Source organism: Sinocyclocheilus grahami, unplaced genomic scaffold, assembly GCF_001515645.1.
Source record: "Sinocyclocheilus grahami isolate Dianchi unplaced genomic scaffold, SAMN03320097.WGS_v1.1 scaffold1381.1, whole genome shotgun sequence".
In the NCBI taxonomy this organism is placed as follows: domain Eukaryota; kingdom Metazoa; phylum Chordata; class Actinopteri; order Cypriniformes; family Cyprinidae; genus Sinocyclocheilus; species Sinocyclocheilus grahami.
The window spans coordinates 222,224-234,768 of record NW_015506560.1 but is presented as its reverse complement, the minus strand read 5'-3'; the positions used below and the strand labels follow the sequence as shown (position 1 = coordinate 234,768).

The 12,545-nt window shown below is 34.9% G+C and overlaps 2 protein-coding genes across 3 annotated transcripts in view; one reads left to right on the top strand and one right to left on the bottom strand.

Annotated features, from left to right (window-relative positions):
• Nucleotides 1–8,009, top strand: part of LOC107569784 (terminal uridylyltransferase 4-like) — a 13,562-nt gene extending 5,553 nt beyond the window's left edge. The window contains exons 9-18 of the mRNA XM_016255938.1: nt 1,182–1,369; nt 1,754–1,798; nt 2,497–2,535; nt 3,226–3,242; nt 6,679–6,829; nt 6,966–7,052; nt 7,240–7,343; nt 7,646–7,703; nt 7,789–7,892; nt 7,974–8,009. Of these exons, the coding sequence (XP_016111424.1) occupies nt 1,182–1,369; nt 1,754–1,798; nt 2,497–2,535; nt 3,226–3,242; nt 6,679–6,829; nt 6,966–7,052; nt 7,240–7,343; nt 7,646–7,703; nt 7,789–7,892; nt 7,974–8,009 (829 nt within the window). The remainder of the gene's footprint in view (nt 1–1,181; nt 1,370–1,753; nt 1,799–2,496; nt 2,536–3,225; nt 3,243–6,678; nt 6,830–6,965; nt 7,053–7,239; nt 7,344–7,645; nt 7,704–7,788; nt 7,893–7,973) is intronic.
• A 27-nt stretch (nt 8,010–8,036) lies between these two features.
• On the bottom strand, nt 8,037–10,799 carry LOC107569792 (uncharacterized). 2 transcript variants are annotated; one of them, XM_016255948.1, is made up of 4 exons: nt 10,721–10,799; nt 9,686–10,000; nt 9,221–9,340; nt 8,037–8,416 (listed from the first exon to the last, which is right to left on the bottom strand). In XM_016255948.1, the coding sequence occupies exons 2-4, from the start codon at nt 9,966–9,968 to the stop codon at nt 8,199–8,201; spliced, it is 621 nt and encodes a 206-aa protein (XP_016111434.1). In that variant the 5' UTR covers nt 9,969–10,000; nt 10,721–10,799; the 3' UTR covers nt 8,037–8,198. The 2 variants fall into 2 exon arrangements, with proteins under 2 accessions (XP_016111434.1, XP_016111433.1); XM_016255947.1 differs by lacking the exon at nt 10,721–10,799 and adding an exon at nt 10,405–10,629.
• Between the last annotated feature and the right edge of the window lie 1,746 nt (nt 10,800–12,545).

Below are 12,545 nucleotides of genomic sequence, written 5' to 3'. Positions count from 1 at the left end.
TTTAAGGGGGTCTGAATACTTTCCGTACCCACTGTATATGGATCAATATAAGCTTTCTGGACCAAAATAAATAAATAAATAAAAAAAGTGTCATTTTTGGCCTCCGGGTAATTTTGACCCTTAAGGGACACTTTTACAGGTTCGGGAGGGACGGATGAGGGTTTTAAAAAGTAATGTTGATGATGAACTGATTATTAGAAGCACATGAATAATTACAAAGTATCATGTGTTTTTGACATGTTCATCTGATCACTCACTTAAAATCTAATTTCTGTTTCTTTGTGCAGCCTTGACAGATGAAACGGAGACATCTCAACAAAAAACTGGTACAGGATGTGTGAAATGTTTTTTGTTGTGCAACAAGAAATGTTTAATGAAAAAGGGGATCAATGCTTTGTTAAAACCCATAAGTTTGTAGAAATATGGTACAAATGCTTCATTACTGTACAGTACAGTTTTTGTACATTTGTAGTATAAATATGGTTGACTTTTACTTCACTGCATTTTAGATAAAGTTGAGACTTTTATTCTGATTTTAAAGAAAATGTATACTTTTCTTTACGTAATGTATTACATTTCTCCAGACCCTTTCATGTGTGACTGCAAACAACAGCAAAAAAAGACCTGCAAGAAAAACTGTGTGGGTCATTGATAGTGTCGTCTCACATAGACAAACCTTTGAGTTACGCCATAAAGTCTGATCTCTATCTGCTTCAATTGGCCTGGTCTCATTGTTTTAAGTAGTTATAAAATGTAATAAAAATATACTACTTGTGCATTTGGATAGATGCTGAAATGTATAATACATATAACAATACTCTATTCTAAAAATGGCAGAAAGTAGTATCAGAGTAATCCAAACAACACTGTTTTACATTCTACGTCCTCTCTGACAGTTTACAGTAGTTTTGTGTGAAACTTTAAGCCATTAATTGCTGAAAATCCCATTCCTGATCCACTTCAGGACGTCGCACACATCTCATTCAAAAGTACACATCACCCAAAATACATTTTGTTTTTGACGCAGCAAACCCAAACGGAGACATTATGAAGTTTGTGTGTTAGATAAAATCTGATAAAAATAAGTATTTTTTGTGCAGTAATTTCAAAACTCTGATGTTCACATGCAAACACATTTGATGTAATGTCTGCTTTGTCTTTGTATTTTTTCTGTTTATTGTTGCTGATGTCACACAAAAAGAGACACCGAGATCAGAGATCAGAGAAGGTGAAAGGGAACGGTTCATTGTTGTTGAAGAGACTGCCATAAGTAAAGCGTTTGGTGCTGATAATATATTGAGAGACAGACAGGGCAGGAAGAGCATTGCAATCAGAGCTGAAGATGATGAAGTTCAGAGTCAGACACATGGTGAGTAGTTGTCTTTTAATGTAATATTTTTAATATAAGAAGGGTCTTATGTTCATTGTTCAACTGTTCATTCAGTTGCAATCATGGGTAACACTTATCCAAGTTGTCTGAAGTCAAATTATAGATTTGTGTGAGGAACAGACCTAGATGTAGATCATTATGCACTGAAAGTATCCCATCAGCTGAAGTCCTCAAATCTCATTTGCACTCACTTAAACCTGACATGTCTTAATGTCAGTGGCCAAACATTGTTGACAAGAGTTCAAATTGAGTGACTATGAGATTTAACAGCTGACAGATTTTGTACAAAAACTAGTTTTAATGTGACCATCATGTCTAATAATGGTTCATTGTCTAATTCATCTGTGAATGTTGTTAAAACAGGTTTAGATGGAAACTCTCCTGGAAATGAACTAAAAGAGCTAAAGGGTGAGATTTTGTTGTTTGCACGCCTGAACCTTCTTAATGCTCTCTCTCTCTCTATATATATATATACACATACACAGTCAAGCCAAAAATTATTCAGACACCAGATATAACTTTTGATTTATTTTTTTATTTTTTCTAGCGGGTGCAGGACAATAGTTCATTTATTTAAGTGAGGATAGAAAAATAAACTGTGACATATTATACCCAAGAATTCTTCATAAAGTGGACTACCAGTAAAATTGCTAACAAATTTGGGACCAAAAATTATTCAGACGCTTTGACCTGACCATGTTTTGCTTAAGTGTTTTTCTTTAATTGCTAATGCGACCTTTTTACACCACAGACTGAACAAAATTAGGCGTTGCTTGGTAATTGGTCAACAAAGTATTGATAGTTTAGTGTAAATATTGTCTTACTAACTTACATTAACAAACACATGCTGTGAAAATATTGTTTATTGTTAATTCTCATAAATGATGGATTTAACATGTCCACACATACAACACTAGTATAATTGTTACTGTTCAATAATAAAAAGTCATGCAGATGATGACGTGATTATTAGAAGTACATAACGATTCCAATGCTGTTTCGCGACCAATTCATACATATCTTAAAATATGTAGGCTAGGAATTCTTCTCAGTGTTGCTGACATGTTCATCTGTTCATTCTCTTATAATATAATTTATCTGTGCAGATTTGACAGAGGATGTGAAGATCTCTGAACAAGAAACACGTACGTATTACAACTGATACAGCAAGTGCAAAATGTGTTTTGTAGTGCGATGAGATGTTCAATGAAAAAGTATAGTTGTTGTATATAATGTAATGGATTTAAACGTCTTTTTGGCTTAAAACTGTGAAAACAGAGGTATTCAAAACAAGTGATGCAAGATTAGTCATGTGACACAATCCTCAATTCAGCGAACAATTAAAAGGGTTCAGTTCTGTAGATTTGTTGTCAGCACAAAAAAATTGTTTTATTGGTCTTATGAAGTATTCTAATTTGTTTAGATAGTGAATTGGTGGGTTTTTGTTAAATGTGAGCCAAAATCATCACAATTAAAAGAACCAAAGACTTAAACTACTTCAGTCTGTGTGCATTGAATTTATTTAATACACAAGTTTCACAATTTTATTTGAATTACTGAAATAAATGAACTTTTCCACGACATTCTTATTTATTGAGATGCACCTGTAAATGCCATGTTCACTTGTGAGAAAAGAGCAAACGCTCAAACAAGATTTAACTTATAAAATGACTCAAATGTGCTATTGGCAATATGTGTTATTTAAATGATTTTCATTTCTATTGGTAATTTGACGGGAAAATATTGACATTTTGATTTCTCAGGAACAACTACAGGACTGATCTCCAGATTTGTCTCTTTTTTAAATTTCTGATTGTCTCTGTGTTTCCTGTCAGAATCAACAGGAAAAGACGTGAATGAAGAAACACCTTTTATGAGCCAAAAGGAAGAGTATGGGTCAAATGAGTAGATATAGAAGAGCTCAGTTTAGTGAGATAAGACACGCCCACCAGTGTCAATCACTGTGACATCATCAACATTTCAGTTCTTTCACAAGCCTCTAGAATCCATCCAGTCAAAGTGAGAACCCCATGTCTCTTGTGTAAAAAGCTGTTTTGGTTTCAGATGAACAGGGAAATGTGTTAATGAAATGTCATATATACAGTAACTGTATTAATGTTACACTACATACCTGTTATCCTAAGATGTGTTTTACCACAGAAGTATCTCTCAAACCATTGTATGTGCTGTACACGGTTAATGTCCTCGTTCAGCTTTGATCCCAGTGTCTCTAAAGATCACATGACCTTCTCCTCATGTGTAGAAATTCATCCGACTATATTCAGTGTCAATGCGACACTTTTGTTGCAGAAATTAACCAACTACTTTAAGTTACCATTCTTTTTCAACTTTGCATGTTTTATGCTATATAAAATAACCATGCTTAAATATGTTATCCAAAGATATGTTTTAAAGGAAATCTGTTTCAACATCCTTTAATCAAATTACAAATGTGACCTGAATTTAGAGTGTATTACATCCACAGACGTATTTGTTTCTCTCTATTTAGCAGGAAGTAATAGCTGCCAACTGACTCCAGTGATTGATTGTCTGCTGTGTTTGGAGGAATTTATGCCTTGTTGATTGGGTTTCTCTTCAGTGTTATTGTGTTTACACTCTTGTTGTAATTGGTGTTTATGAAAAAGAAATACTTCCTGGTTTGTAAGCTACTATTTGTTTGTGTATTGTTCTTAATTCATTTATTTTTGGGGGGAATTGGTTAGTAGAGAGGTGGGTGCCTTTTTTTTTTTTTTTTACTTGTTTTCTCCCGTTCAAGCTATTTGGGGAGTTACTGTATTTTGTTGTATTTTTCTTTTAATAGTTTAGTTAGTTTTTCTCTACTGGTTAGAGGGGTTATGTTTGTTTGGCCTTTGCCTCCTCTTGAATCCTTGGAATCCTCCGACAATCACAAAATAAAAGAACTTGTTTTTGATACTGAGTTGATTTTGGTCATTGTGAAAGCACTGGGATTGGGAACCGGACCTTGCTGCCTCCACACATCACACCATTTTATTCTCTTACATGTTCTTCCATCAATAGACTGTAATGGGAACGTTGAAGAATTTGGGAGCTTGTTTATCAGTAACAAAATGTAATTTATCTTTATTTTTGTTATCTGCAACAGGATGTAAACTGCTCCACTGTTAGACAATTAAATTTGTAAATGGTACATGCTCTTGTTCCATCTTGTATATTTTGCATGACTATGTTTGACGTGGGAGGAGAAGAATTTGGAATTTGACACTCTTGTTTACAGTACTTCCCACTTTGGAAGCATGCAATCGCTGTCGTAAAAGGGCTTTAATTTCCATTGCAGACGTCTTTTAAAATAGTGTCTCTAAAGAGGTATAGGGGAAATTACAATTAAATGCCATGGAGACCAATATGCTCAATGACGACCAGGAGTCAAAGTTGAAGTTCCATTAAACATAAAAAATTAAACACAAGCTCTTCACCAAATTTTTATATATACATAAAAAAATTAATTACACATCAATTTCCATCAGTTTTGAGGATCATTTCAAAGGTGCAACAGAAATGAAAGGCTATGAGATCCATAATTTGGGTTGCTATTGTTATTCTGTTTAGGGTTATTATGTTTACATCCATGTATTTATACAAATATCTCACTGTATAATATTTATTCACCCTCAGACTATCTAAGATGGAGTTTGTTTCTTTAACGGAACAGATTTTGAGAAATTATGCTTTAGATCACTTGCTCACCATTGGATCCTATGCAGTGAATGGGTGCCGTCAGAATGAGAGTCCAAACAGCTGATAAAAACATCACAATAATCCACAAGAAATCCACATGACTCCAGTCCATTGTGTCCAGTCCATTTGTGATGTTTTTATAAGCTGTTTGGACTCTCATTCTGACGGCACCCATTCACTGCAGAGGATCCATTGGTGGAATTTTCATTTCTGGGTGAACGTTCCTGTAATTTAAATGATCAGTTAGAATGTCCTTCTATGCAGATATGATCAAATAAATGGCTAATGAATGAAAATGTATCTGCGTCCTTTTGGAATTCTACAAACAACCTTCAGCAAACATATCTGGAACGTATTGTTCTGCTCAACTGATGTTGGTCTGATTTTACTCTGTGTGTCGGATGGTGATGTCTAGTCTCTTCCGTACTGTTCAGCTCATTTCTTGTAGATCTGATGTCATAAACCAGAAAAGCAACAGCAGCCACGCTTACCAGAGCAGAAACAGCCAATCGTATCACCGTTTCAGTAAAACCACAACAGTGGACGTGGTCTGAAAAAAAAGAAAAACACCGAGCTAGAATAATGCATTTAACTCTCGTTCAAACAGACTCATACAGTAGGTGCTGGTTTTATGGGTTGTTATTATTAGGAAGTCAAGCATTCACTGCAAAGGCAAAACATCCACAAGCTTCAGTGTGTGTTTGAATATATGTTTGCATGCACATTCTAGACTCTTTTAAGGGCTTTAGCCACATCTTTAATCTATGCTCTCATAGAAACCTGTGTGATTATTTGATTCTTTCTCCAAGATATATTTTGCTTTTGAGCACTAGTTTTTTTTTTTTTTTTTTTTTTTCTTTTTTTTTTTAGTGTCTTTGTTTTTATGCTCACCAAGTGAAAAAAAAAATCAGGATAAAAAAAAATATAGAAAAAGAGGTAATATTGTGAAATATTGTTACAATTCAAAATAACTCTTTTCTATGTGAATATATGTTAATGTAATTTATTGCTGTGATTTTCAGCATCATTACTCCAGTCTTCAGTGTCACATGATTCTTCTGAAATCATTCTAATATACTGATTTGCTGCTCAAGAAACATTTCTTACAATTATCAGTGTTAAAAACCGTAGTTCTGCTTCATATTTTTGTGGAAATATTTAGTTTGTTTGTGTTCCTTGATGAATAGAAAGTTAAATAGATCAACATTTATTTGAAATAGAAATCTGTTGTAACATTATAAATGTCTTTACTGTCACTTTTGATCAATTTAATAAACCCTTGCGAAATATAAGTATTATTTTAAGGAAAATTTTTTTACTGACCACAAACTTTTGAACGATAGTATATAAAAGAGGTTTAAAGGCACAGCAGTGAAAAAAATAGACACTCTAATTCTAAGAGAGGGTGGAATTGGCATGCAATCCAATAATTAAATCGTCAAGTCATTTAAAAAAAAATAAAGATTAGCCTATACTATGGCACACATGTGCATCACATGTATTATGGTAGCCTAAATAATCCGGTGCTGTGAACCAGAGATTAAGCGTCTGCTGGTTGTTTCTCTTCACAGCCGCCAACAGTCGTGTGCAGCATCTGCAAGAGAGACGGCCACCTTAAAGACGAATGTCCTGAAGACTTCAAGAAGATCGAGCTGAAACCCCTGCCGCCCATGACTGAGCGCTTCAGAGAAATCCTGGACGGACTCTGCATGCTGTGCTACCGTGAGCGCCGTCCCATGCTTTACCAGCATCTGTTTTAATACTCCAGCGCATTCCGATCAATCAGCTTGAGTGCATTTATTTGCATTTACCCTTACGTTTACTTCAGGCTCCGTTGTGATGTTTTTTGTGTTTGTAGGTGAGTTGTCACCATCTCTCGTCGAGCAGCAGAAGAGGGAGCAGATTCTGGGCAGTCTGGAGCGCTTCATCAGAAAAGAGTACAACGGTGTGGAAACACATTCATACATGTACAGCAGTGTTAACACAAAAAAAAGCTAAATAGTTTTCAGAAGCGGAAGTTGTCATATAGTCCATGGAAAAATTCACAGTTTTTATGATTATAAACAGATCGGTTAACTGCAGTATCCCTATTTTTTAAATTAAATTAATCTGTGTTCTGTGTTTTTGTTCAGATAAGGCCCAGCTCTGTCTGTTTGGCTCTTCTAAGAACGGCTTTGGCTTTCGTGACAGTGACCTGGACATCTGTATGACACTGGAGGGTCACGACACCTCTGAGGTAGAAATCCTCTTGCCCCTTCCAAAGGAGGGCATGCCATGTTTTATATTGATTTTTGTAAATATCTGTATGATTAGGCCAATATTGGAAACACACCTTATTTGTCTTTCATTTAATTTTTGTCATGCAAAATTTCAAAAGTACAAATAATGTGCATTATAATATGTCGATAACTGTTTTCCCTTACTTTAAATGGTGTTTTGTGTTTAAAAACATTGGAAAGGAGATCAGTTTGTATTATAATTTTTTTTTTAGCCAATTATTGATTCTCCTGATGTTTAACTTTCTCATTTTCCTTGTAGAAACTCAACTGTAAGGAGATCATTGAGGGTTTAGCCAAGGTGCTGAAGAAACACACAGGTACGGAGTGATTTATTTAGTGAAACTGAAGTCAGTATGAGTTGATTCTTCAGCGCTGACAGATTCATTTGTTTGTGTGGTTCAGGTTTAAGGAATATTTTGCCTATCACAACTGCTAAAGTGCCTATAGTGAAGTTTGAACACAGGCAGAGCGGACTGGAGGGAGACATCAGCCTCTACAACACACTGGTTGAGACACACTTCAGAATGAGAGTCCAAACAGCTGATAAAAACATCACAATAATCCACAAGAAATCCACATGACTCCAGTCCATTGTGTCCAGTCCATTTGTGATGTTTTTATAAGCTGTTTGGACTCTCATTCTGACGGCACCCATTCACTGCAGAGGATCCATTGGTGGAATTTTCATTTCTGGGTGAACGTTCCTGTAATTTAAATGATCAGTTAGAATGTCCTTCTATGCAGATATTATCAAATAAATGGCTAATGAATGAAAATGTATCTGCGTCCTTTTGGAATTCTACAAACAACCTTCAGCAAACATATCTGGAACGTATTGTTCTGCTCAACTGATGTTGGTCTGATTTTACTCTGTGTGTCGGATGGTGATGTCTAGTCTCTTCCGTACTGTTCAGCTCATTTCTTGTAGATCTGATGTCATAAACCAGAAAAGCAACAGCAGCCATGCTTACCAGAGCAGAAACAGCCAATCGTATCACCGTTTCAGTAAAACCACAACAGTGGACGTGGTCTGAAAAAAAAGAAAAACACCGAGCTAGAATAATGCATTTAACTCTCGTTCAAACAGACTCATACAGTAGGTGCTGGTTTTATGGGTTGTTATTATTAGGAAGTCAAGCATTCACTGCAAAGGCAAAACATCCACAAGCTTCAGTGTGTGTTTGAATATATGTTTGCATGCACATTCTAGACTCTTTTAAGGGCTTTAGCCACATCTTTAATCTATGCTCTCATAGAAACCTGTGTGATTATTTGATTCTTTCTCCAAGATATATTTTGCTTTTGAGCACTAGTTTTTTTTTTTTTTTTGAGCAACTTGGGGCACCACACCCATACACGGCCCTCAGACACATGCTTCATGCCTCTGTTGCTCGTCTGTGGTATATTCTTTGTTCCAGTGAAATCATAAAAAGCAAAAAAAAAAAAAAAAGCAAACACAAACAGGTTATTCTTTCTCCACGAATGCATGTGCTGATCAAATGTACACCTTGAATGCAATGTGAGCCACATTAGATAAATCATCTGTTGAATGAAAAAATATAATGTAAATTAAAATATTGCAATTTTAATGGGTTTATGTGGTTGATTTGTTCACACCCATCTGCAGTAAGATGAAGCAACATCTATGACTATGTGCGGCATTGGTATTGTGGTTGGTCACAACTGCATAAACGTGGCCTCAATTCTGACATCAAGCCACGACTAACACCATTTCAGAAACAAAAAACCTTAAAGTTTTATAAAAACTCATGTCACATTAACTGAACACATTTAACACAGTTCTGCTCTCACACTAGCATCATGAGTGGCATACCTGAACTTGGCTGACGGAGTTCAGTAATGTTGACATATTCAGTCTGGTTGACGATTAAATTGGAGGACACAAAACTTAAGTTTCTTGAACTTTCTGGTGCTGTAGAACTTTGTGGAGTCTCTGAAAGTGACAGATGTTAGTGTGACACTGGTCTCATCACACACACAGTTCTGATCTTTATAACAGATTTATTTTTTAAATGGAATTAAATGATAGTTCACCCAAAAAATTTAAAAATATGTCCTCATTTACCTCATTTACGAAGAAAGAAGCTCATACAGGTTTGTCACAACTTGTGGATAAATAAATGGTGACAGAATTTCATTTTTGGGCAAACTATCCCTTTAATGGTTAACACCATAAAATGTGCATGTGCATTGACAAGAACAGAAAATAAACATTTTAAAATATGACAAGACAACGATATAATTCAAATGAAGAAAAGTCCTGGAAAATTACACTCACCACTGACCATAACATTGAAACTCATGTAGCTGGTCTCACTGCTGAAAACTGTTACTTTATAAAGTCCAGAGTCTGTGGTTCTGGTGTTTGTGATGGTCAGAGATCCAGTCTGATCCAGTTGTAGTCTGCCTCTGAATCTCCCATCAGGACCATCATATGTGGAGTTGGTTTGCGTGAGCTTGCCCAATTCAGCTATTCGAGTGTTTCCGAACATCCACTGTATTAGCAAATATGTCTGTATTTTATTAGCATCGGTGTGTAGAGTGACAGGATCTCCCTCCATCGCTGATATTGTCTTCACTTCATCTGTCACATCTAGAGAACAAAGAGGAACATGTTTTGTAACAGACTAAATGCTCCCCATAAACTTTATGTTGACCATACTAAATCTGTATTATGCAGACGTTTCCTCTGTGTGAATGCTGAATGAAAACAAGACTTTAAAGTGGGATATAATGAGACATGAATAACAATGAAAGTTCCTGAATTCAGTGCAAAGTGATTTTATTAAGTAGCATTATGCAAGGATAATATAGGCCTACTGTGGATCAGCATGTTTTTAGACAAGAAAAAAAATATTTTTTGGAATTCCTTCCACTAAATTTCTCAACAGGCCATAAAACTAGCAGTGATAATAAACTGTCTGAAAACTTTTTATTTATGAGGTAATGTAATTGATTGTAATGGCATTTATTTAAATAAAAACTGGTAGAACTTACCAACCAGACGCCATGAGCACACACATAACAAAATAAAAGCGTTAACCATATTCATTGGTGGCTATTTGTCATTCACCAGTATTGTCTAAAAAGCAGACTCTGTCGCTGCATATCGCCTATGTCTACAGGCTCGCTAGTAGGCGTTCCCTAGTAAGTTTTTATAGCGAATATAACCGGATGCCATGCCAAGATGTTGACATAGAATAAGTTTTCTTACCACTTAAAACAAACGTTTTGGAGAGGGAACATTACATGTAAACGGAACAAGAACTAACATGTCCAATAAAATGCATATGTAAAGTGAACTAGGAAAAACCTGCTCTTCAATCCTTGCCAGTGATACTGTCTATGCGCCGTTTTGCTGACACTGCACTACCGTGGCTGCGTTCCAATTCTTAAGGTCCCTATGCAGTGTCCACTGTACTCAGTGAGCAGATAGCCTATTTACGAATTATTTTTTTTATTAATGAAAATAGAACAAATAACAAACAGAGCATAGCATAAGACAGTCCGTGCTATACAAAGTGTGACATTAATTAGCAACGGGAACTGAAAATAATGGCATAATACTTTAAACATGTTAATGACTTTTAGTTTTTTTAACAATTTCAGAGAAGATATAAAACAATCAAATTCCACTAAAAATACCTTAAATATTGGGGAAGAATTTAAGCATTTTTGTTTATGTAGGCTATATAAAATTGTGCCGGCAATATGAATAAATTAACAATGTATTCAAGACCTTTGTTAACATTGTTTTCATGGTACACAGTAATATCCTTTAAAACCCCTTAACTATCACCGTCCCACCTGTGGGACGTTTGGCGCTCTTTTTTGTTGTCTTTTTCTCTATCAAATCTTTTAGTAATCATCATAAATCATATATCATTTGAAAGCTTAGAAGCCCAATATTCATCCTGTGCAATCCATTTCGAAATCAGACATTGCGTTACCATGGAAATGGTACTTTAAAATCTTTTGGCGGTCTCCCCCCCCCTTAGTGGACGGTCTAGTGTCATATTACAAAATGAGTTACGGTCTTTTAAAATCAAAACTTTTTATAATCTTGATAAAAAACATATCATTAGAAAGGTCTGAGACTCAGGATTCCATATTTGGGGGTATTTTGAGATAGAAGTCATATTGACAGAGAAATCTAGACATTTGTGACAGAAAAATGCATTTAAATAATTCAATGGAGTTTGTATGGCACCCGGGGGCTGTTTGTGGTATAACGCCCTAAATAAATCTCACAGGAACCTCAAGTTTTTTCATATCAACTTCAAATTTGGAACATAACTTATTCATAATTTTATGCCAATTTTAGAGTAAAACCTGATATGTAAAATATGTATTATAAATAAAATAAAATTAATAGTGCATTTTCTTTACAGTAAATTTAAACTACTATAACTTTTTGATACTTAAAGTTTTTGAAAAAATTCCACTTTTGCGATAATTTGCCGATTTTCTTCTTTAAAACGAGACCAACCTTATGTCTGCATTCCAAAGTGTCTTTTAAAATCAAAACTTTTTATAATCTTGACAAAAAACATATCATTAGAAAGGTCTGAGACTCAGGATTCCATATTTGGTGGGTATTTTGAGATAGAAGTCATATTGACAGAGAAATCTAGACATTTGTGACAGAAAAATGCATTTAAATAATTCAATGGAGTTTGTATGGCACCCGGGGGCTGTTTGTGGTATAACGCCCTAAATAAATCTCACAGGAACCTCAAGTTTTTTCATATCAACTTCAAATTTGGAACATAACTTATTCATAATTTTATACCAATTTTAGAGTAAAACCTGATATGTAAAATATGTATTATAAATAAAATAAAATTAATAGTGCATTTTCTTTACAGTAAATTTAAACTACTATAACTTTTTGATACTTAAAGTTTTTGAAAAAATTCCACTTTTGCGATAATTTGCCGATTTTCTTCTTTAAAACGAGACCAGCCTTATGTCTGCATTCCAAAGTGTTCATAAATTACAACAATTTAAGTTTGGATAGTGCACCCGCATGCCTATTTTAAAAAATGGGGGGTGACAGTTAAAGGGTTAAAGAAAAACAGTATTTATCCTTTACTAGATAGAAAATAAATTCTGCCAATTCCTTCCAAAAAATGTTG

Coding starts and splice junctions, on each gene's coding strand:
- LOC107569792 (XM_016255947.1), bottom strand. CDS start 10,459: ATGAATATGGTTAACGCTTTTATTTTGTTATGTGTGTGCTCATGGCGT. Junction 10,001..10,404: donor GTGCTCATGGCGTCTGGTTG/GTAAGTTCTACC, acceptor TTTGTTCTCTAG/ATGTGACAGATGAAGTGAAG. Junction 9,341..9,685: donor TTTCAATGTTATGGTCAGTG/GTGAGTGTAATT, acceptor TGTCACTTTCAG/AGACTCCACAAAGTTCTACA.